The 23,560-nt window shown below is 57.7% G+C and overlaps 1 protein-coding gene across 1 annotated transcript in view; it reads left to right on the top strand.

Annotated features, from left to right (window-relative positions):
• TMEM132D (transmembrane protein 132D) overlaps nt 1-21,047 on the top strand; it is a 558,090-nt gene extending 537,043 nt beyond the window's left edge. Inside the window, exons 6-9 of the mRNA XM_047093229.1 lie at nt 12,141-12,346; nt 14,515-14,791; nt 16,962-17,153; nt 19,863-21,047. Of these exons, the coding sequence (XP_046949185.1) occupies nt 12,141-12,346; nt 14,515-14,791; nt 16,962-17,153; nt 19,863-21,047 (1,860 nt within the window). The remainder of the gene's footprint in view (nt 1-12,140; nt 12,347-14,514; nt 14,792-16,961; nt 17,154-19,862) is intronic.
• The last annotated feature ends 2,513 nt before the right edge of the window (nt 21,048-23,560 follow it).

The raw sequence follows: 23,560 nt of genomic DNA, 5'->3' as shown, positions 1-23,560 counted from the left end.
CTGGCCTTGCCAACCCCCATGCCCCACCCCCACACTCCTTCTGCCTCTTCTCTCACTCAGGCTTCAGCCACAGCGCCTCCCATTTATTTTATTTCTCCAAGATGCCACACTCGTCCCCACTGTCCAATTTTCCCGCCCCACCCCCCAAATCCCCTGGCTCGGGCCCTCCCACGGTTGACACAAGACTTACGGTTCAGGTCTCGGTGAGAACATGGCCCCCCTCCCGCCAGCACCCTCTCCCCATCTCTCCACAGCAAGCGGCTTCATTTCATTTCCCGGACCCTGACGCCAGCGGGATTTATGTCTTTGCCCCCGACGACACCATCAACTTCTTGAAATCAGGAAACTGTATCTGTGTGATTCACTGCTTTATCTCCAGTGTTGAGGACACAAAGGTGCTCATAAAACATTTGTTGAATGAACGGATTCCTTTCACTTCACATGCCCAGTCCGTGGCTCTCTCCAGTGCCGCGTCGAGGAGCACTTAGCCCCGCTGGTCCAAGTGACCTTCCTCAGACTCCAAGGTGGCGCCTCATTGCAGATGTGGCAGCTACGTTCCTTTATACAAAGTCCGGTCAAGTAACACCATTGCTGTGTCTCGTGTCCTCGAGCTGGTCTACTGGCCATTTCAGTTCACCCTCCTCTACGGCCCCACAAGCTCCAGGCTCTGAGCCGTCAGCACAGAGCCCGACGTGGGGGCTTGAACTCACAAACCGTGAGATCATGACCTGAGCCGAAGTCGGATGCTCAACTGACTGAGCCACCGGGCACCCAGGGACCCATTTTGATGTTGCTTTTTAACTCAGAATTTTAAGGCCCTCAGGTTGATCACTACTAAATGTCACAGTTACCAGAGAACACATACGCTTCCAACTAGATATTTCCTGTGTTCGTCGTCCCAGGGTCCAGCAGGGCAGAGATGAGAGGGACACCTTGCTGGCCCCAGGGGTGGGGGGGCACAGAGGCTGGAGGGCAGGTGCATCCTGGGCGCTAAGCGTTGCTGCGTCATGATGCACCGCGGAGCGGCTGGCCAGGCCCCCGCGCAGACGTTCCCGATAATTCAGAAGACCACCGTGCTGATTTCCGTCACCTGTGTTTAAAGGAAAATGGGGCGTCCCTTTGCCACTCAACCATCATCTTCAAAACCATGACTTTGATTCACAGAGTTTTTGAATATTACCAAGAAGGATTTAGGACTCTCTACAAGCTGCATTTTTAAAGGGAGAAACAAACAAAGAAGGTAGAATACTGGCCACCATGATTTTAGAAACCAATAATAAAGTACATACTTAAATGCACGGACACACGGAGACTCAGAAGGGCTTCACAAGAGTCTGTACGGACGACAATCACTTTCAGGGTGAAGGACAGGGAACCTGGCGGGTGTGGGCGGGACATATGACTCGCAGGCGCATGCTTCTTTCTCTTTTCTGTTCTGTTTAACTTTTAGACCATGAGCCAGTATCCACTTTCCATTGTGATGCCAAAAAAATTACCAATTGGAAAGAAAATCTCCAATGAGGTATTCCGACTTGAAAAGCCGGCATGAAACATTCATAACACAGGACCAAGCTTTATGAATTTTAAAGAATCATTAAAAGGAGACGTGTTCATTGATGTCAGTATTTCTTTTCATTGCAGTCAAGTCGAGATCAGATTGTCACAGGGGCTCGCTGGGGTTTACTGAGTTAGAGACGGCGAGACGGGGCCCCGCGTGGGCTGCCGCCAGTTCAGACCTGGGCCATCATCTCTGGCTCTGTGCCTCTCTCGTAAACCAGTCACGGTAATTATACGTGCCTCACTGGCTTGTTACAAAGATTCAATAAAAAACGGAAAGCGCTTAGAAGAGTGCGTGCAACGTAGTAAACGTTATGTACGTGTTGGGGATTTTTTGAACGAATATTCACGCTTTATTAGAGATGACGGCTTATTGTTTGCCTTAGGGTTCCCTCTTGGCTGTGAGTTTGGGGAGTCTTCACTGATGCATAATGACACGTGGCCACCGTTTCAGCACCATACAGAATGGCTCCTTGGCCCCAAAGAGAACATGTGCTTTGCTGTTCATCCCTCCCTCCTTCCTGACTCCTGGTCTGTCTGCTAATCTTTTTACCGTCTCCATAGTTGCGCCTTTGCCAGAGTGTCGCACGGTATGGCTCCTTTTCAGACTGACGTTTCTTTCACCTTGTGATATGCTGAGGAGGACGTGTGCTGGACGGGACCCAGGAACCCAGCAGGGGCCAGGCTACGTCAGACCCTGTGGGGCACAGTGAGAATCTCCTGTATTACCCCAAAGCAATGGAAAACCATGGATGAGTTTTTAAAATGGCGTCCCAAGAATAATGCGGTAGTGATATGATAAGTCTGCATTTTGTAAAAGAATGCCCCATGCACTTTTTTAAGTTCACTTATTTTGAGAGAGAGCAGGGGAGGGGCAGAGAGAGAGGGAGAGAGAGTCCTAAGCAGGCTCTGCACTGTCAGCACAGAGCCTGACATGGGGCTCCAAGTCATGAACCGTGAGGTCATGACCTGAGCCAAAATCCAGGGTCAGATGCTTCACTGAATGAGCCACCCAGGTTCCCCATAAAATGAATTTTTAAATAATAAGGGGAGGAAGGAGGAGGGAGGGAGGGAGGAAGCAGAGGAGTAGCAGACATTTCTGGTCATGACATTGCCACCCCGCCACCACCGCTCCCACTGAGCAAAGGTCCTATCGTGGCGCCCCTGGACTGTTGGCCCAGGTCCCGAGGCCACCAGTGACACCAGGTGGCGAGGGAGCACGTTGAGTAGGTAATGCTGAGTCGACCCACGCTGCACGGTTGTGTTTGAAATGCCCGTGTGAGCATTCACGTTGCCCCATTGAGGCTTACCGCGCAACATCGAATGCTACTAATCGGACGGTCCTGCAGTCCAGAGCAGCTGGGAAAGCTGGGCTTCTGTTGAGGGGCTGACAGGGAGGGAGGACTCTGTCATCAGTGCTCATCCACTTTGGAAGATGCGATGGAAACCCACACCTTTCAGAACCTACGGGTGGGTCTCACCTTTGTAAGAAGCCCCTTGGGTCGGCCCTTCTCTGGGCTCAGGCTCTCAGCTCACAGGGTGAAAGAGAATCAGAAATGAGAATTGTCTGTCAGGGTGCAGATTCACTGGCCTCGCTCAGGAGTCCCACTCAGTGGACAGGTTAGTTTCCCGGGGCTTCCGTAATAATGACTGCGAGCTGGTGGCTTTCCGCAACAGACTTCCCTTCTATCTCAGTCCTGGAGGCCAGGATCCCACGGCCAGGGAGCCCGCAGGGCTGTGCCCACTCCGGAGGCTCTGGGGTACGGCATTTCCTCCCCTCCTCCAGCTTCTGGCCAGTGGCCGCCTCCCTCCAGCCTCTGTCTTTATCATCTCGTGGCTTCTTCCCTGGATGCCTGTGTCTCTCCTCGTCTGTCTCTTACAAGGATTTGCTCACCGGACCCAGAGTACACCTGACCCCAGTATGACCGAATCTTAACTAACTATGTCTGGAAAGACCCTATTTCCAAATAAGGTCACATTCTGAGGTCTAGGTAGACAAGCATTTGGGGAACATGATTCAGCCCCCTGTAGAAGGTCTGCAGACGGTCCTGGAGATCAGCAGTTTTGAGGTTTCTTCTTGGTGCTATATTCACCTGGGTTTAAAGAATAATGGTAGGTGGGCAGTTCTCATTTGTGTAGCGTTCCGTTAGTGGGATTTCCTGCTCCAGGACCCTGTCGTCGGTCTGTGACCATGTGTTGAGCACCCCCCCACCCCGACCTGTACCTGTTTCACCAGCACAGTGCAAACCGAGGGCTGCCTGGAGGAAGGGACACACTAAGGTCCTGCCATAGATGGTGCTGTGGACCGAACGCCCAAGCCCCTCCAAATTCATGTGTTGAAACCTGATGCCCAAGGTGATGGCATTGAGAGGTAGGGTCTTTGGGGGTTAGCTGGTCACGAACGGGATCAATGTCCTCATAAAGGAGACTCCAGAGAGCTGTGCCACCCTCCCAGCACTGGAGGGCGCAGCGAGGAGACCGCGTCTACGAGCCAGGACGCGGGCTCCGTCAGACCTCGGACCTGCCAGCGCCTTGACCCTGGACGTCCAGCCTCCGCAAATGTGAGACATGAACCCTTGCTGCTGACAGTCTCCGCGTCTTGGCGATTGGGTACAGCGGCCGGGCTAAGTGGACCAGGCGGGCTCTCCAGGAGCAGGTGCTGGGCTGGAATCAGGGGCCACCGCCTCTGAGGGGGGCCAGCCGCTGTGCGGGGAAAGGGGGAAACAGAACCAGCAGGGGGAGAAGCCAGGCCACCACGGAGTCGGGCCGCAGGTTGGCGGCCCATGCGTCCACGTGTCCTGCGTGGCGGGTCTTAGTGTCCCCACCTGGCTCCCGCCCCGGGAGTGACCTGTCATGGCAGCAGGCGGCTGTCTGCTGCCCACGTGCTCCCTGAGGATGGGTCGCGACCCTGCCTCTTCCTCCCCTGCTTCTATGGGTTCCGTTGCCTTTTTCTATGTCCCTCTGGAGGACGTATATACATATATGCTCTGACCTTCCCTATTCCGTGTGCTTCTCTGTTGTCCGGGTCCTCACGGCCTCCTTCCAGGGCACATACACCCCTTCCTTGCTCTGCAGTGGGGCGGTGCCGGTGTCCTAAGGATGCAGGGGGCACTGAGACACAGAGGCAGTGACAGCCAAGAGCCGAGAAGAATGTCAGCATTGAGGGCGTGTTTGGCCTTTGCCATGGACGCCGAGTGCTTTCACCCGACCGTTTTCACTTGGGGATCTGCCCTGGTGCTCCCTCACTTGGGGATCCGCCCTGGTGCTCCCTCCACGTCAGTGTAGAGCACTCCTGGCTCCTTCCTGCACCATGTGGTGCGTGTGGCCCGCAGAGCCGTGTGGTCAGCAAGCGCCTGGGTGATTCACAAGGAGAGTCACGGGCCAGGTCGGGCTGGGCGGTCTGTGCGGACAGGGGAAGCAGGCCCAGCACGGCCCTCCCGCCCCTTCCCTGCCAGCACCTCTGCTGACTTAGGCACCCCCGATAAGACAGAGAGGGAGGGTGTTACCACGGCACTGACTTGCTGGTCTGTGCTTGCTTTGTAATTCTCGTGCAGCCGTACGTGTTTAATGTTCTGCTGCGTCTATGTTATATTCTGTGACCGAAGAGAAAAAGTAGAGAATGCAAAATTGAAAAGAAAACAAAAACTTCAGGATGGCTCAGTCCACTCTGGGGTTAATAGGGACCAAAGGGCTTTATTGCCAGAGGATGGACGCACCACTGGTGAGTTTTCTCAGTGGTGGACGGGGGAGGGTAGGAGTGCTGATGGAGTGTGCCGTTTCCCTGCCTCCGCCGAGCTCTCAGATCCCAGCACATGGGGCACGTTCAAGGGCCGTGTGCATCTTTGGGAGCGGGCAGATCTGGGCACGCAGGCGATCGTGCGAGGGGAGCACCTGCAAGGGATAAATCAGAGAGGCAGGAAGTGCCCCAAGTTGAAGCATTTAGCATTAAAGATACTGATGTTTGCAGCTTCCTTTGGAGGGAATCCTAAAAGCACAGGGACGGAGGCTTGAAACGCGGAGAGATCTGTTGCTGAAGCAAACACAGAAAACGTCCACTGTAGAAGACAGGCGGCAGGTGTATGGGTGTTCGTTGTACGATGCGGATTTTCCCGTATGTTTAAAGTGTGTCACAACAACGTGCTGGAAAAGCAGGTCAAACATTTTGATCGAAATATTAAAACCAGAGGCGATGTCTGACTCTGACAGTTGTTCCGTGGGGAGGCGGACCACTGCGGGAGTTTGGGAAACGCCGCGTTAGAGAGTGAGCAGAGGTGATGGCCAGAGAGGGCTCCCCGGACGGCAGAGGGGACAGAAGAGTTTGGGCGACCCCGGTGGCTCAGCCTCCCCGGCCCCTGAGTGGGGCCGTGGCCTCCCGGGACAATGCATCCGAGCCCTGTGGCCTCCCTTCTCCCCGCGGGGCCACGGCTGAGTCGAGCAGGCCGTCCAAAGGTGTCGGATCCGAGCCCTCTCCCCGAACCCTGAGGTGCCGCCCAGAAACCAGGCCGGGAAATAGGAGACACAGCTTGGCTCAGGCCGACCTCCCAGAATCCGGGAAAAGTAGCTCGCAGTGAGCTTCCTCGGTGCCACGGGGTCGAGGCTGGGGCCTGGGCGCAGGAATACGGCCCTCGGAGAGCTGATGGGGTTTGCTTGGGAGAGACAGCTGGGGGATGGGTACCTCCTGCAGCCATGTGGATTTCGGCCAGACTCGGGACTTTAGAAATAACCGTCTCCCCGATGGGCAAACACAGAAGGGCACCGCCAGTGGCTTGTAGATTTTGTGGGTGCTGAGCAATGTTTCCGTGATTTCACCTAAGTGTACTGTCCTCCCTCCTACGTGCTGGGATCTGCTCCCAGTGTGTGGAGCGACTGTCATTTGGTCCTGCGTCTCCGGGAGGGACACCTGGCGGGTACACTGTGGCCAGGTCCGCGCTCCTGCTCTGCCCCTCCCTGTCCGGCTGCCGTCTGTGGGGTGTTAGTGGGGTTTCTGCCCCTCCGAGTGGGGAAAGCGTCGCAGGCGTCTGGACGACGAAGGGACCCTCCTGTTCAGTCACTTGCAGAAGGTGCCTCGGTGGAAGGAGGGAGGCTGGGGCAGGTGCACAGATGGCCTCAAGAGCGAGAGCGGGCGGTGCCACCTGCCAGTAAACACTGACTGGGAAAGTCTCAGACAGAAGTCCCGGAATACCCCGTGCTTTGCAGCCACCAGAACGATGGTGGAGGGGACGCCCGGCACACTGAGCATGGGAGGGAGGGCTCATCGCCAGGAAAGGAATTGAGCAGGAAGAGGCCATGAGGCATTTGGCAACGGGGCCGGTGGTGTCATGATTTAAGGTCGTTTTCCAGTGTTACGAAGTCAGGAGCCGTCTTCCAGAACCGCCGTGTGTGGTGGGACAGGTTGTGCACTGCAGGACTCCGGCAGAGGGGTGCCATTCGCTCGGATGCCTCAGCCTGGAGGAAGGATGCCCACTCCTTCTTTCTGAAGGACAGCTGGCAGGGCAGCAGTGAGCTGGCTCGGGCCTTGGGCACCCTCCACCAGCAGGACATCCTGGCACAGGAGCCGCCCGGGCCACTCCCCGCGATCGGTGGCGCTACCAGCACAGAAGAGGGCAGGCATGACCTGTGTGGAAACGGACCGCTTTGCGGTTGCCGAATGCCGATCACAGCCCCACGGACAGGAGGTCGGATGGGGATTGATGAGGAGAGGAGAGCCATTAATAGAAAGCGTGTTCTCGCCGCGGGTCAGAGGAACGTGTTGTCTGTGCAGCTCCCAGAAGCGTCTTCGTCTTCCTTTCCCTGCCACAAAGCAGGAGGGCTGCCTGGCCGCCCCCCCCCCCCGGGTCCCCGTGAGGACAGTGCCCACTCGTTGGTTTTCACCTGCCTGCACGCCGAGAGCACATGACGGTCCTCCCGTCCGTCCATCCCTGTCCTCCCTTGGCGGCGCGGGGACCCGGACGACAGGAGTGCGGGCGTCCCGGTCACCGAGCGCCCCCCGGGGACCCAGCAGGAGCCAGGGCCAAGGATGAGATGTCCGGTCTAGAGCCGTGGGCGCAGCGGGCACATCAGACCTGTGCTCTGCGGGGTCGCGCCCCAGAGGCTGGCGGGGCGGCCGGGGCTCCCAGACGGTGACTGCCTGCCTCCGCGTTTGATGTAGCACGCACCCACAGACGCGTCTCCCGCGTGGCGTTTCCACGGAGCAGAACCCACTCTGCGGGGCTCCGGAGCCGCTGCTCTGCACGTGGCAGGGGACACAGGCTCTGTGCTCCCAAGACCTTGGCCTTGGCCTGCACGAGCTCCAGGGAGCGCGAAGAGAAAACGGCGCTCGGGCCCCGAAGGAAGCGGGCGTCGGCTTGGTCCTCACCTTAGCTCCTCCTTCCGTGTCAGGAGCGTCGTGTGACGCGAGAGAGACGGAAGAAAGAGACGCGCACGCTGTAGCGTCCCCGAGGGGCTTCCTGTTTCCGAGGACCGTGAGCAGTTATTTGAGGGAAGGCTTCGCACCAGGGGAACGCAGTCCAACAGCTGCCGGCAGGAGAGGAGTCGGTCCCTTCAGCTAAGGGTGCTCTTCCCGAAGATACCGGTTTTCCCTCCGCGTCTGTGCGTCTGCGCGTGGTTAACAGGGAGCTGTCTCTGCAGCCGAGCCAGAAGGGATGTGGGAGGGTCTCGGTGTGCGTGGCTCCTGCCGGCCCGCCGCGTGGGGCAGGACAGGAGACGACCGTGATCCTGCAGCAGGGGCCACGTGCCGGCGGCTTTCAGAACAAAGACAAGGCTGCGTTCGCCGAGCGCATTATTCCTTCTGACCCGGGAAACACAGCAGGTGGGCGTGTGGGCTTGTGTAAGCGTGTTTCGTTTGGGTTTTAAAAGAACAGAGCTGGGGCGCCTGGGTGGCTCAGTGGGTTGAGCGTCCGACTTCGGCTCAGGTCACGCTCTTGCGGTCCATGAGTTCGAGCCCCGCGTCGGGCTCTGTGCTGATACCTCGGAGCCCGGAGCCTGCTTCGGATTCTGTGTCTCCCTCTCTCTCTGCCCCTCCCCCGTTCATGCTCTGTCTCTCTCTCTTGTCTCAAAAATAAATAAAAACATTAAAAAAAATTAAAATGACAGAGCTTCCCGGGAACTTAAAGTCAGGGCTTCAGAGGGGAGAATAGGCCGTCGCGCATGGAGCTTTCCGAAGATGCTAGAATTTCCAACTTCGGTGTCATAAATACGGGCCACTCGGATGCAGCTCCGGAAAGCGGTCTCTGCTCTGCCGATGTCCTCTGGCGCTTGGCTCCGCGGGTCCCTCAGTTCCGAGCTGGGCCGTGCTGACCACGAAGACGGGGACACGAGGGCCTGGCCGCTTTCTCCCGCACGGCCCTCCCCTCCTGGGCAGCCGGCCTTGGCCCGCCCCCTCGGTGCAGCCGGTCTGCATCTGACCTGAGATCCCCCGCCCTTCTTGTGCCCCTTCCCGCGTCCTCCACAGATACCACTGCCTGGTAGACCTTCTGTCTCGGGGTCCCCTCCCCAGACAGCTCCACGGTCACACCGCATGGCACCAGGGAGAAGGGGGCCGGGACGGCCCGGATGCAGATCCCAGCACGCTTTTCCTACAATTCTGGGGCTGGAAGTACAAGGTCAGGGTTCCCACAGGGCTGGTTACTCCGGCCGCCTTCTCACCGTGTCCGCACTTGGTCTGAGCGCCTCTGGGTCCCTTGTGTGCCTTCCTGTCTCCCCCAAAGGCTGCATTTTAACATCATCCCCTCTTCCAAGGTCCCGTCTGCAAATACGGTCGCAGTCTGGGGTCCTGGGAGGCAGGGCTTCACAGAGGACTTGGGGGGACCGCAGGTGAGCCCCTAACAGGGCCCGCTCCCTCTGCACACCGAGCGCCTCTCCTCCTCCGTGTGTTCGTTGGAAACTTGCTTGTCCCTTGGCAGAAGCCTGTCGGCTTTGCACCAACAGACGTGAGTGAGGTGGGCTGCCTTCCAGCAACGTAAACTGGGTAAAGTGCTCTTCTGATCAGTTAGCCCAGTGTAACACGTCCCTCGTGGCTGCGGAACCCTGTGCCTCAGTTTCTCACCTGGAACATAGGGTAATAGCACCTCCCCAACAGACTTATTTTGCGGATTACGTGGAATGAGGTATTAGATACTCCACACGGGCGCCTTGCGTGTAGCAAACGCTCAGTAAACATTAGCTGCTTTTCTTGTTACCGCGATGATCAATGGTATCATTTTCGTGCAGGGTAAAGACTAATCTGAAAAAAGGTAACACGTAGCTTGAGAATTGGATGCAAAATATCCCTGTAGACTATTTGTTGCCAAATCTGGGGGTGGGGGTGGACAGAATTTTAACATCCTTCCCTCTAGCTCTTGGGGGGATAAAAGGGAAGAGAAAAAGTATCAAGAAGGACATAAATTTTACCATGAATGTTGGTGATATTTAAATAAGATTGAATTCATACAGCATTCAAACAGCAAAGAGGAATGGCATTAAATTCACAGAGGTGATGGACTGTGCATAGCGGGAGTCAGAGTTGACTACGTCCTCACGGTGGCCCGGTCCCGGGCTAGAAGCCGACTCCGAAGGAGGGTCTCGGGTCTCACCAGAGCGTCCCCTCAAACCTTCAGCACCGTGCCGGGGTGGCTCAGAGGCAATGGGCGGGTCTTGTCCGCCCACCTGGACCGTTCATCTGGCGATGGCCAGGGCGAGGGAGAGAAGAGGGGCCCAAGGACCGGAGAGGCACGTTCCTCTGGGACCAGGCGGGCCGTGGAGGGATGAGCCCCGGGTCTTCCCAAGTCAGGGTCGGCCCAGCCGCGGGTCAGGCTCCCTGGAGACGAGGGTGGGCCAGCGCCTCGTGCGGGAGGCTCAGTGAGAAAAGCCCCAGAAGTAAGGCCTGTTTGGGGCGGGGGGGGGGAAGGTCAGAGCCGGGGAAGCATGCGCAGGTGCGAGTTAGTTTCCCATGGACGCTCTGACCAATGACCACAAGCTGGCTGTCTTACGACAGGCGTGCTGTCCTCACGACTCTGGAGGCCAGAAGCCTGAATCATGTCCCCACCAGGGCAGGATCTGCTCCTGCGTGCTCCTGGGGCTCGGGGCAGCCGGTGCCCAGGCACACGTGGCCAGTCCCTGCTGCGTCGGCCTCAGCTACACATGGCCTCCTGGTCTCTGTGCCAAATCCTCCTCTGTTTCTCCTTATAAGGACACCGATCGCATTTGCAGCCTACCCCAAATCCGGGATAATCTCATCTCAGAATCCTAAACTGAATTACGTCTGCCATGTGAATCCCCCTCCCTGTCCTCTGTCTCCCTCTCCCTCCCTCTCTCTAGGGTGTTTTTACACCCCCTTTTCTGCTTACTCTGGACGGGCTGGATGGCACTTAGAAGCCACCAGGGATGGGGAGAGCCAGCAAGGGGGAAGCCCCTGGACTTGCAGCCCAAGCTCACTCATGGGCACTCCCCAAAGTATCCCTGACACCCCCAGGCTGGAGGCCCCTCCCCATGCGAGAATGGCAACAAGTAAGGCCCGGCGGTACCATAGTCCCCAAGCCATGAGATTATGAGCATCAGTACCCCCGGCAGGTGTCATACCCCCTAAGTCCCCAGCACATAGGCTCCAGAAACCCAATATATGTGTTTTTAAGTTTATTTATTTCTTTTGAGAGAAAGAGAGTGGGAGCACGGGAAGGGCAGAGAGAGAGGGAGAGAGAGAGAATCCCAAGCAGGCTCCACACTGTCAGCGCAGAGCCCGACGCAGGCCTCGAACTCACGAACCATGAGGTCATGACCTGAGCCGAGATCAAGAGTCGGATGCTTGCCCGACTGAGCCCCCCAGACGCCCCTGGAAACCCCTTTCCCTTCCACCAGCCCCTTCCCCTGTGAGATCCCATCATACACTACGTGATCCCCCCACCCTCCCAAACTCTCCCCCAGGGTGAAGCCTGCAAGGCCGTGGGTCACTCCTCCCTGATCTTTAGTTTACTTCCTTCGCACAGTTTCCATCACTAGAAAGCCGTTAGCATGAGGTGGGGGGAGGGGGTCCCCTACGTTGGGCATAAAGGAAAGATCCGAGTTTATAACCAAGACCTCTGGCCCCCACTGCAGGCCCCAATTGCACTCGCGGCTCATTTTGTGTTCTCAAGAATTAGGATCTTCCCAGATACCTGCTCATGATCTCCTCCGCCTTCGTGTGTCTTCCTCGCCCTGCCCAGCTCACTAAACCTGTTAATTTGGTGCATGACGGAACCCAGGGGATCAGTTTCAGCGAAACCTAGCCTCCGCCTGACCCCAGGAGGTGCTCGGGGTGGTGGCTGTGTGCACAGCGGGTCCTTTCACCAGGCAAAGCGGGGGGCCAGCAGGCCAAGAGGAGGGTGGGCAGCACGCGGCACCCGGGTAACTGAGGGCACGGCTCCCGACACCCAATGGCCACCTGTCAAAAGAGGTGCAGCGGGACAGAGGCAGCAGGGCACCTGCGTTGGCACCTGTGTACGAACCAGTATGGCTTATTCCTCAGAGAGTGAGGGCACCTCCCCCGCCTCCTCCGTCTTCTCCGTTGTTCCTTTGGCGATGGGGATACCGTGAGAACTCACATGCCTCCCACCCCTCTCTCCTCTTCGCAGGTGTCGGACCGCTGTGACTACGTCTTTGTCAACGGGAAAGAAATGAAAGGCAAGGTGAACGTGGTGGTGAACTTCACCTACCAGCACCTGAGCAGCCCTCTGGAGATGACGGTGTGGGTGCCCCGCCTCCCGCTGCAGATCGAGGTCTCGGACACCGAGCTCAACCAGATCAAGGGCTGGAGGGTGCCCATCGTCTCCAACAAACGGTGGGCGTGTTAGTCAGGACTCCATATTAGAGACCCACGCCAAACAGGCTTCGGCTAAAAATGGAAATTTGCAGGGTAGCTAATTTCAGGCCTGAGTGGACCCGGGGATCCCTTACGGGTGGAATCTCTCCCTACCTCTCAGCCTGGTTTGCTATGTGTTGGCCCCGTATTCTTTTTACGTGAGGCTCCAGACTTGCACTCCACCCACAGAAGGTGCGTCCTTCTCCTCCCCAGTGGCTCCAGCAGAAGTCCTGGGGTTAGGCTATCCTCCCTTGGGCTGTGTGCCTGTCCCTGATCCAGTCACCGTGGCGAGGACACGGAATACACTGCCTGGTGAGGCCTCATCCACAGTCCCCTGGAGGAAGAGGTCAACCCTGCCTGAACCAATGGGCTGATCCCAGAAGGAGAAGACCTGGGAATACATTCTGGCTGGACCTGGGCAACCTCTCCGTGCCCCCAGCCCAGAAGCTCTCAGATTGCTTGGTCCTGGGGAGATGAAGTCAGAGCCTGTGACCTGCGTGCCTGGCCCTTTGTGCTGATGGTGCCTGATAGGGTGATAGGTCTTCTTTTTTTTTCTTTAGTTTATTTATTTGGGGGGGGGTGGGGAGGAGCAGAGAGAGAGGGAGAGAGAATCCCAAGCAGGCTCCGCACTCAGCACAGACGATCCCACAACCGTGAGATCATGACCTGAGCTCAAATCAAGAGTCAGATACGTAACCAGCCGAGCCCCCCAGGTGCCCCAGTGACAGGTCCCCTCTGTCTGCACCGGGCACCAGATACCAAGAGAGTTGCAAGAGGTCAGGCTCTTTGTTCAGGCACTTTGTCGCCTCGGAGAAACCCGTGCCTGAGGACTCGCATGCCGGCGACCTACGGAAAGTCAAAAATGAGCATGTGCGGAATTAGAGGAGGAGGAAGCTCTCCTGGTGTCTGTGTGCTCAGCGGGGGAGGAGACTGGCACTGGTCTGAGGGGTGACCTCTGTTTACACCCCTGCCCTTGGAGCTCCATCCCTGTTAGTCTTTGTGCTGCTGGGTGAGCGGGAAGCTTGCAGGCCGTGGGTCCCACATGTGGTTGGAAGATGGGTTCGGCAGTGATCCTCTCCTTGGTGGCCGGGGTCTCTGATGTGGAGGTGGCAGGGCAGCCTTAGGAGGGGTTACTGAGCCCGCGAGGGCAGGTGGGTGCCAGGACTCCCCCGAGGACGGGCCGAGTCTGATCTCGGTACATCAAGACGCAGAGTGTCACGGCTGTCCTGCTCAGCTCTGACAACAGAACGGGGCTGTCGCTCAGATAGAGACCACGACGTACCAGAAAGGATGGGCTGGGTAGAAGGCGTCAGACATGAGGGGAGCAGCTAACATCTGTCCCCGAGCTGAACCATGGCGGCCCTTTCTACACTTACTGCCATGTGACCTTGCTTTGAGCTCAACACTGACCTCCTTGCGGTGCTGGTTTTAGGGCCATTCCCACCGTCCCCAGCCCTGTCATAGGAGTTACCCGTCACTGCACAACTTAATGACGTATCCCCAAACTTAGTGGCCTATGCCCAAGCTTGACGACCTATCCCCAAACTTAGTGGCCGAAAGGAAACACGTATGATCTCACCCTTTCTCCGGATCGGCTGTCCAGGCGTGGCTGAGCTGGGTCTCCCACAGGCTGTCTGGTCAGCTGGAGCTCGTGTGGGGAAGGCTCTGCATCCAAGCCCACGTACGTGGCTGCCGGCCGGCCCGGGCCGTGGAACGGAGGGCCCCGGCTCCTCACTCGTTGTCCTGGCATGTGGCCAGCTCCATAGGGTGGCTCACGACCCCGTAGCTTGCTTCAGGAGAGCAAGCGAGAGAGGAACCGAGGAAAGGATACGTGTCACAGTCTTTCAGACCCTAATCTTGGAAGCGACTTCCCCTACCATTGGCTGTGGTCTTGCCCTGGAGGAAGGTTCCCGGTTCCAGCTCACACTCAAAGGGAGGGGGTTCCACCAAGCACGTTCCTGGAGGTGGGGCTCCCGGGGACCTTGGGATCTCTGCTGACCACACCACAGCCCCTTCTGACTGTCAGGACTCATACATTTGAGTGTCACCTGTGTACCCACCGGGCTGGGCTCGCTGCCCACTCCCCCTTGCAGCCCCTGCCGTCGGCCCAGATCAGGACCTGTTAACCTGAGCTGACCCTTTGACAGGCCGGCCCGGGACAGCGAGGAAGAGGAGGAGGACGAGAGGAGAGGGGGCCGTGGGTGCACTCTCCAATACCAGCACGCCATGGTGCGGGTCTTGACGCAGTTTGTGGCCGAGGCGGCGGACCGCGGGGGGCACCTGGTCCACCTGCTGGGCTCAGACTGGCAGGTGGACATCACGGAGCTGGTGAATGACTTCACGCAGGTGGAAGAACCCCGCATCGCCAGGCTGCAAGGGGGCCAAGTCCTGATTGGCCAGGAGCTCGGCATGACCACCATTCAGGTAAGCAGCGCGCCAGGCAGGGGCCCTCTGTATCCCTGCCTCTTCTCTGGCCAGACGAGAACGGTCGGTCGTTGCTCAGGACAACACCTATTTCTAGAGTGAAAGAAATCGTCCCCCAAATAATGCAAGCGGTGCAATGACGTGACCGGAATCTCGAGATTCCTCGCGTGTTGCCTGCATTTATTTGGCAGACCCTGGACAGCTCCTCTGGTCGGGTCTTGTTTGAAAGCCGAATACGCTGTCCGTCTACGCCATGGCGGGTGTTACCATCCTGGGGAGAAGGCTCTTGGCCCGAGCTAGCCTCATGGGAACCGTGGGCATGGCCAGCGGCTTCTCGCTGCCCATCGTCGCGTGGAACAGCTCTCCATCCGCCCTGATGCCCGGCCGTGTGAGGTCCCACCCCAGGCTGGACGAAAAGTGGGGCGTGTCAGAAATGTGCTGAGGAGAGGAACAAAGTTATGTCGCCCCCACAGTGTCGGGAGCACCCGTAGCTGGGAATGAATGGGAGAGGACCAGGGTACAACAAGGGGGTTGGCAGAGAGAGGGAAGAGGCAGAGAGAGAGGGAGAGAGAGAATCCCAAGCAGGCTCCACGCTGTCAGCGCAGAGCCCGATGCGGGGCTTGATCCCGCGAACCTTGAGATCACGACCTGAGCTGAAATCGAGGGTCAGAAGCTCAACTGACTGAGCACCCCAGGTATTCCTGCCACATGGAGTTTTGAAACAAACACTCCTCAGGACGCTGTTCCGGGCGGCCCCTTGGGGTTAGTTGTCTACCTCTGGTCTGAGAACAAGCATGGTTCCTCCGTGGCTGCCCCCGATCCCGCTCTTAGCCATTCAGTGGGGTTTCTGACACAGCTGTGTACAAGGAGGCCTTGTCAGGGAAGTATTGGATTGTGCAAGATTTAAAGCATGTCCGTTCTGGAAAATCGGCTGGTATTTAAAAGAGATCATTTTACTCAAGGAAGAAAATAAATGGGTTTGAGGTGACCCAGGGGTCACATGCTCCAGTGACCTCTAAGACCTGAGAAAGTAACTGTGAGCAAAGCAGGCCGGGCGTGAGCTGAAAGACAGCTACTGACTCAGGCCCCCAAGTGCTGGGAACACCGTAGGGGTCGGTGCGGACAGTGGTGAGGGCCGGGCTGCTGCTCATATCCTAAAGCTGCCGACGAAAACTCGAGTCTCGTACAGCCAGATGTTGCAGCCTTTCCAGAAAAGCGAGAAATCTTTTTGTAGTAAATCCTCTGATTGTCTTAAGGGTGGCCATTAATTCCGTTTTAAAGTTTTATTTATGTGAAACAAAATATATCTGCCCCGCAGACAAGAGCTCGAAACCTCCACGGTTGGCGTTTAATTGAAAGATCTAAACCAAAGATCTAAATTCCTGGAATCTGTCTACAACAGGCTAAATTAACGCCTGGAAACCGGATACACACGCGGGGCATTAATCACTCCCCTAAATGGTAGCGTGGGCACAAGGGGAACAGCATTGTGCTCGAGAATCAGGCGTTACAGAGGGGGAAACGGGCCAGCTTCCCACGTGTTAAACCTGGAGAGTCTTTCCTGGTGGGACAGCTGCTGCTGAGACCCTCTTACCTACTCCCACCGAGTCCTCCTGAGTTATAAGTCCGCTTGTCCGCTTTGTCTGAGGACTCTTAGGTCATGCTGACTGCCATTCAAATTGTCCTAACCAGACCCAGAGACGGAAGGTGGCATGTGGGGGTCCTGGGAAGAGCTGCCACGGTGACACATGTCTTCATAAATATCAGTAACAACAGGCACCGAGAAACGTGTCAGGAGAGCAGGTTAAAGAGGGCTGGGAGGGGCGCCTGGGGGGCTCAGTCGGCTGAGCGTCCGACTTCGGCTCCGGTCAAGATCTCACGGTGTGCGAGTTCGAGCCCCACATCGGGCTCTGTGCTGACGGCCCGGAGCCTGGAGCTGCTTCAGATCTGTGCTCTGTGTCTCTCTCTCTCTCTCGAAAATAAATAAACGCTTAAAAGTGCATCGTGTTTTCACAAGAGAGCTACGTCTTTCGGAAGAAGACATCCGTGGGAAAGACCCGTTTCTGTCATTCTGGCTCATCCGTCTGTCTCTACGCGCATCATTGACGCCAGTGCAGGAGTTCCTGCGACCACAGAAAGCCTTTCCTTCTGTGTTGGTTCTGCCTTTCAGATCCTGTCACCTCTGTCGGACGCCATCTTGGCGGAAAAGACCATCTCCGTGCTGGATGAGAAGGTGACCATCACAGACCTCGGGGTCCAGCTGGTGACCGGGCTGTCACTCTCCCTGCAGCTCAGCCCAGGGAGCAACAGAGCCGTCTTTGCCACTGCGGTGGCTCAGGACCTGCTTCAGAGGCCCAGACAGGTGTGGAGGCGGGGCTGGGGCCACACAGCAGGTGGGGGCACGCGGCAGGCGGGTCGCCCATCAGGCGTGGCTGCCCCTCGGCCAGCAGTGGGGTAGCAGTGCCTCTGGGAGGTGCCCGCGTCCTGCTGCCGAGTCCCCGCAAGGAAGACGGGGCGGCAGGTCTGGGGCGACGGAGGTTCCCTTCCCCAGGTTTATAGTTCAGCTCAGGGCAGAAGGACCTCGTGGGGATGTCAGCCGCATTCGCAACCCGCGTGCTCCAACGGGGCGCTGTGTGTGTACGTGTGCGATGTGTATCGTGCGGTGTATGTGTTTGCATGTTGATGGCACGGTTTCCAAACGAAGGGTGCTGCAGATAGGCCATCTGCAAAGGTTGGATGTGCTCCTCCCTCGTTAGAGGGGGGCGAGCATTCTTTTTTAGGGGGAACACGGAGGCGCCGGTGAGCCTTGCGGAGCAACAGAGCCGTGGTCTCCGGCCGTTGATTCGCCCCATGCCTCGTGAAGCAGGACTGTCCTCCCGCGGGGCTGCGGGGAGGCCGCCAGCCCACGCAGGGGTGTTCCTGGCAGCTTCCCTACTGGACGGGAGCCCCCTCCCCCGGCACCCGCACCCGCGGAATCGCCGAGGCTGTGCCCGTGCTCCGAGCCGAGCCAGGCTTGTCCCAGGACACACGGAGCCTTCGCGTCCCACCCGCCTGCACCGCTCACCGGGTGTTCCTCGGCAGGCGTCACTCGGCCCCTTCACTGTGGCCTGTGCGTGCAGCGGTCTGGGTTATAAAACCCTGGGAAGGGCGTGATTCCCGTAGCGGATGTGAATGGTCGCCAAAGACCAACCTTTTTCTCAGGGCGGGATGCCCGGCAGGAAGCAAGGTGCAGGTCACAAAGGAGAGATACCCCAAGGCTGCTTTCTGTCTTCGTGGGGAGATAAAATCAGGTGACCACCAGCTAGGCGTTAAGGAAGTGGTAAGATAGAGTTAGAATTAGGCCAAAGAGCTAATCCGTTCCCAGCAGGCAGAGCTCAACAGGGGACCCTGGGTTTGCTCCTTGCGTGCGTGGCTTGGATGGCCCTTAGTCCCTGCCTGCACCTGGCTCTGACATTTCAGTTGCTAGAAGCCCAGGAGCGTTTGAACTTCCTGCTCTGATTTCGTGGCAGATCGGAAGAACCCGGCGAATCAGAGTCCATCCGGGGGCTCCTGCACCGTCTTGGTAGCGTTTTGCACCTAGCAGCTGGGCTAAGCCGATGCCGACCAGTAGTAGAGTCTAGTGGCTGAGCCCAAGGAGCTGAAGCCACGAGCCACGTTGGAGGAGCCTTCCTTCCTGCTTCCAGAGACTGAACAGCCCCCGTGCGAAACTGGCTTTTGTCACGCTCGGGGGCCCTTGGCTTGCGAGAAGGTGAAATCCACTCAGGCGAGCTTAAGAAAACAAGGGGTTTCTTACCAGGATTGGGGGCTCTCACGGACCCCGGCTGTAGGAGCTCAGAGGAGGAAGAGTGTCTGCGGTCTCTCGGTGGCCACACCTCCTTTTGGTCTGTCTCTTTTTCTTTTCCTGGAGATAAGTGCTGTCCCCAAACGCTTGCTTAGCCCTGCTCCATTGCGGTTGCTCCGAGGGGGGCTTAATCCCCCAGATTTTTGTGAGCCCCCCACACATCCTCCCACAGCTAAGGCGTCAGTCCCGTCTGTCTTATTTCAAGTTTGACAGATAGAGAGAGATGCCCGTTGGCTGGGAGCTGCTGAGATGTGCGCCTCATCCCTGGTCCAGTCCGCCCGGGCTGGGTGTACAGAATCACATGCCTGTCCAGGCTAGTAATCCTTCCGGGCTTGGGGTGGGGCAGGTTCTCCGACATCTGGGGGAGGCAGGTGGCAACGGGCCCACCAGTTCGCTGTCAAGCACGGTGACGTCTCCACTCCCATTAAATCGGAGGTGATTTCGTCTGCCTGGTCCACCTAGTCCCAAGGAAAGTTGGTCTAAAGCAACAAAGTAAAAAGGCAAGAGACTGAGATGCGTGCAGACCTTGGCCTTGGACGCCCTTTGGCCTCCCCGTCTCCCCAGCTGGTTGAGGGGGGAGTGGCTGGCAGAGAAAGAAAAGCCAGATAGCGCTGGCTTTATCTCCCTGGCTGGTTTGACTCCTGGTGTCCCAAGCCCACGCTGGGTCCGGAAACGCGTACAAACCTGGTCCTGTAGACCCAGGTGAGGCGGGACCAAAGCCCACACTCCTCTGTGTGCCCCTGTCCACATCAGGGGCTTTCATCTGTGTTGTGAGTCATGAGCAGAGACTCGGTATTAAAGCAACTTAAAAAGTAACGCAATAAATATTTTCCGCGTAAATGTGTAACACTTGCAAATGATCCCACTAACCAGTAATCTCCTTTGACGTGCAATCTATGTTTGCGCAGACGTAGATCTCGCCCTGCCTCAAAACCCCGTCTTTTTTTCCACACCCCAGAGGGAAAAAGAGGATCTTATTCTGGAGTGTTTGTTACGGGCCCGGGTTCACTGTCATTTCAGTCTGGTGGTTGTTTGCTGTCGGTTTTGCGTCTTCCTAAGAATTGGTTTTCTTCCGTGACCTCCCGTGCGTCTTGTCTCTTATTTCTGCGCTGCGTAAAAGGTTTTCCTTTGTTCTGGTCGTATTATCCTGGCCACAGAATGTCTACTTTACAAAGACTTGGTGTTCGGTGAGCTTTGGGGCCATGTTGATTGGTTTATTTTATTCGACAGGAGGCAGCCATCAGTTGCTGGGTCCAGTTCAGCGATGGCTCCGTCACCCCCTTGGATATCTACGATGGGAAGGACTTCTCCTTGATGACCACGTCCCTGGACGAGAAAGTGGTCTCCATCCACCAAGACCCCAAAGTCAAGTGGCCGATCATCGCCGCTGAAACTGAGGGACAGGGTCCTCTGATCAAGGTCGAAATGGTTATTAGCGAATCGTGCCAGAAGTCCAAGCGGAAGAGTGTGCTGGCTGTGGGAACGGCCAACGTCAGAGTTAAATTTGGCCAAGGTGATGCTAACCCCAACACCAGTGACAGCAGACACACGGGGGCAGGAGTTCACCTAGAAAATAATGTCAGTGACAGAAGACCCAAAAAACCCTTGCAAGAGTGGGGGGGTCAGGGGGGACCGTACTACGGGAGTTCCTCCATGGGCCTCATGGAAGGAAGGGGGTCCACGACAGAGAGGCCAACCTTGCAGAGAAAGAAGAACCAAGAAAGCCTCCTAGACGATGGCCGCCATCTGCAGACCGTCGCCATTGACTTCACCAGCTTCCCGACCCAGGGGGGCCCGCCCAGCAGCAATGGGGAAGTGGACGAGAACGGCCTCACACAGGCATCCAAAGGGCTGAGCGACTTGGAGATCGGCATGTACGCCCTGTTGGGTGTCTTCTGCCTGGCCATTTTGGTCTTCCTGATAAATTGTGTGGCCTTTGCATTGAAGTACAGGCACAAACAGGTTCCCTTCAAAGAGCAAGAAGGTATGAGTCACTCCCATGACTGGGTTGGGTTGAGCCACCGGTCAGAACTGCTGGAGAACCACATTAACTTCGCCTCCTCCCAAGAGGAGCAGATCACCGCCATTGACAGGGACATGTATTTCGAGGAGAGTAAGTATCTCCTGAGCACAAACTCCCAGAAAAGCATCAACGGGCAGCTGTTCAAGTGTTCGGGACCCACCATTGCTGATGGGAAGGATCAGAAGAGTGAGCCCCCAACGTCCCCGACCTCAAAAAGGAAAAGGGTAAAATTTACCACCTTCACCACCATCCCCTCGGATGAAGAAGGATGCCCCGCCGTGAACTCCGTCCCGACCAGTGGTGAGGACACGGACTGGGTCTGCCGGGATCTGGACCCTGGGGAAAGCAGACAGCCACACCGCTACGCGGGAAGGTTACGTGAGGACGTGTAAGCCGGGACACTCGCACACATTGCTTCGCACTCAACTCCCAGCCTTTAATTTGGGGACGGAGCGTAGCGACCGGACACGATGAGGTCGTCCCTGTCCTCAGAGCCCCGGAAAATGCCCCCGGCTCGCCTGGGGGTGGCCCCACGTCGGGACCCGTGCACACGTCCCACCGTACGGTGTCTTGGTCGGTGCCGAGAGGCTCGCCGTGCATGGCAGGATTTTTAAAACTTGCAGGAAAAACCGAGTTCTGAATCACTGAGCTTCCGAAAGGTTCTGGGAATAAGCAGCCCCCCTCTGCCCACGGCCCTCTTTCTGTCTTTAATCACAGCACTTTGGAGATTGTGAAGCCGCGTGGCTCCCGTGTGCGGTCGTGCAGACCGTGGAAGGCGACCAAGACTCCGCGGAAGCGTGTGCCTCGCTGGGAGGCGGCGTGTCGCTGGGGTCCGGACGCACAGCTGGCCGTGCGCGGGGTCGGGGGCAGAGGCCAGGGCGAGGCAGCTCCTGGGAGGCGTCACCGCGACGGATTGTCTCCCAAAGCCCAGCCCGGCCCAACGACAGACCAGGGCACTGCTGACGGGGACTGAAAGGGAGCACGTGGGCAGAGGGGCCACAAATGTCTCTGTAACTGGATGCGGAGAAGAAACCAACAGACCCCTCGGAGTGGTCCGGGCGTTCCTTCCTTCGTAAGCTCGGGATACAGGGCGTAGAATGTCAGGCCGGTTCCAAGAACCAGGCTTTTTGGGGACGAGTTCACTGTGTTAGAATCTGTACTCACCCCCCCACCCGGCCACCTTTCTGAAAGCCGTTGGTCACTCGTGGGCAGTGGGGGCCTTTCCAGCATTCACGGCGTCCTTCTTCCCCCACGGCCGGTGTGTCAGCTCCAGGGGACAGTCTGCAGTGGCCCTGCCAGGCGAATGTCATGTGTCCTTCTTGAAGAGGCAGGTCTCTGCGGGCAAGTGGTTCTCGCGGTGAACTCAACCCCAAGGGACACTGGCTCCCCTGTTCCTCCGGAAAGACGGGAGAGCTGTTCGCGGACAGCCCCGCGACGGCCACACCGGACCTCCCGTCCGCGGCCACAGAGACACGTGCCGGCGTCCCTACGGGGTGTGGGGCCGGGGAGAGCCGGGGCAGGAAGCCCGTCCACACCCCTGCGTGGGCTTGGACACGTGGGGGGACCAAGGCGTCCGCGCGTGGGGTGCAGACAGAGACCCTGCTCAGCCCTGAGAGGTTTGCTGTGGCTTGAATCCGAAGGACTCGGAATGCCCCCCTCCCTTCCGTGGGAAGCCTAAGAACGGGGGGGTGGGGGGGTGGGGGGGGATGAGCGGCTTCCAGCCCATCTCCAGCTCCCGCCACGGTGGGGGAGGGGCGGGAGAGGGCCAGCGGCCTGGGGCACAGAGGCCGGGTCTCTCTGGGTGTCTTCCCTGTCACTTTCCGTCCCTCTGCCTTCCTTCTCCTCTCCAGTTCCTGTCTCTGTGTCTCCCTGACCCTGTTTCTCTGCTTCCTCTATGTCTCTCCCTCCCTCTCTCCCCCCTCCTCCTTCCCTCCTCACCCCTCCTCCTCCCTTCCCTCCCCCTCCTCACCCTTCCTCCCCTTCTCTCCCTCCTCCTCCCCTTCTCTCCCTCCTCCTCCCCTTCTCTCCCTTCTCCTCTCCCTCCTTCCCTTCTCCCCCTTCCCTTCTCCCTCCTCTCTCTCCTCCTCCCCTCCCTCCCCCTCCTCACCCCTCCTCCCCTTCTCTCCCTCTCCTCCTTCTCCCCTGCTCTCCCTTCTCCTCTCCCTTCTTCCTCCTCTCCCTCCTCCTCCCCTCCCTACCCTTCCTCCCCTTCTCCCCTTCTCTCCCTCCTCACCCCTCCTCCTCTTCTCCTCTCCCTCCCCTCCCTCCTCCCACTTCTCCTCCCTCCTCTTCCTCTCTCCTTTTCTTCCTCTCCCTCCTCCCCTCCTCCACTGTCCTCCCCTCTTCCCCTCCTCCCCTTCTCCCCATCCTTCCATCCCCCTCCTCTTCTTCCTCCTCCCCTCCTCTCCCTTTGTCCTCCTTCTCCTCCCGCCTCCTTTACCTCCTCCCCCCTTCCTCCTCCCCTCTCTCTTTCTCCCACCCCTTCTCCAGTGCATATAACTGAATTCTCCTTAGATCATGGGTGTCGTTTCTGCCAGCTCACCCTTCCCACCTTAGCACCCCCCCAACTGAGGTGCTCCCCATTTGCTCTAAGACTGGGATTCCAGCAGCCATAAGCCACCTGCTCCTGTCCCCAAGTCTACTCACCTTGTCTGGTTGGACAATTAAATTGTCACCCTTTCGCTCAATGACGGGGCTTTGCTCTCTGTAGCCTCCTTGTATTTCTTTCCATTTTTACCCGCGTGATGTCGTTTAATACAGCAGCCGCTGCCCACTCCCAGATCCGCCTCCCTGCAGAATGTATTGTAGGTCGTAAGGATGTAATATATGTTTATAAACTTACTGACTGTAAATATAAAGTTTGCATTCAGCGGCTTTATGGCTGTCCTTTGTCTTTCCACACTCT

Source organism: Lynx rufus, unplaced genomic scaffold, assembly GCF_022079265.1.
Source record: "Lynx rufus isolate CCGP_SWC_20201006 ecotype Redwood Valley unplaced genomic scaffold, mLynRuf1.p SCAF_33, whole genome shotgun sequence".
NCBI lineage: Eukaryota > Metazoa > Chordata > Mammalia > Carnivora > Felidae > Lynx > Lynx rufus.
Note: the sequence above shows the minus strand (reverse complement) of the source record. Positions and strands in the feature narration are given on the sequence as shown.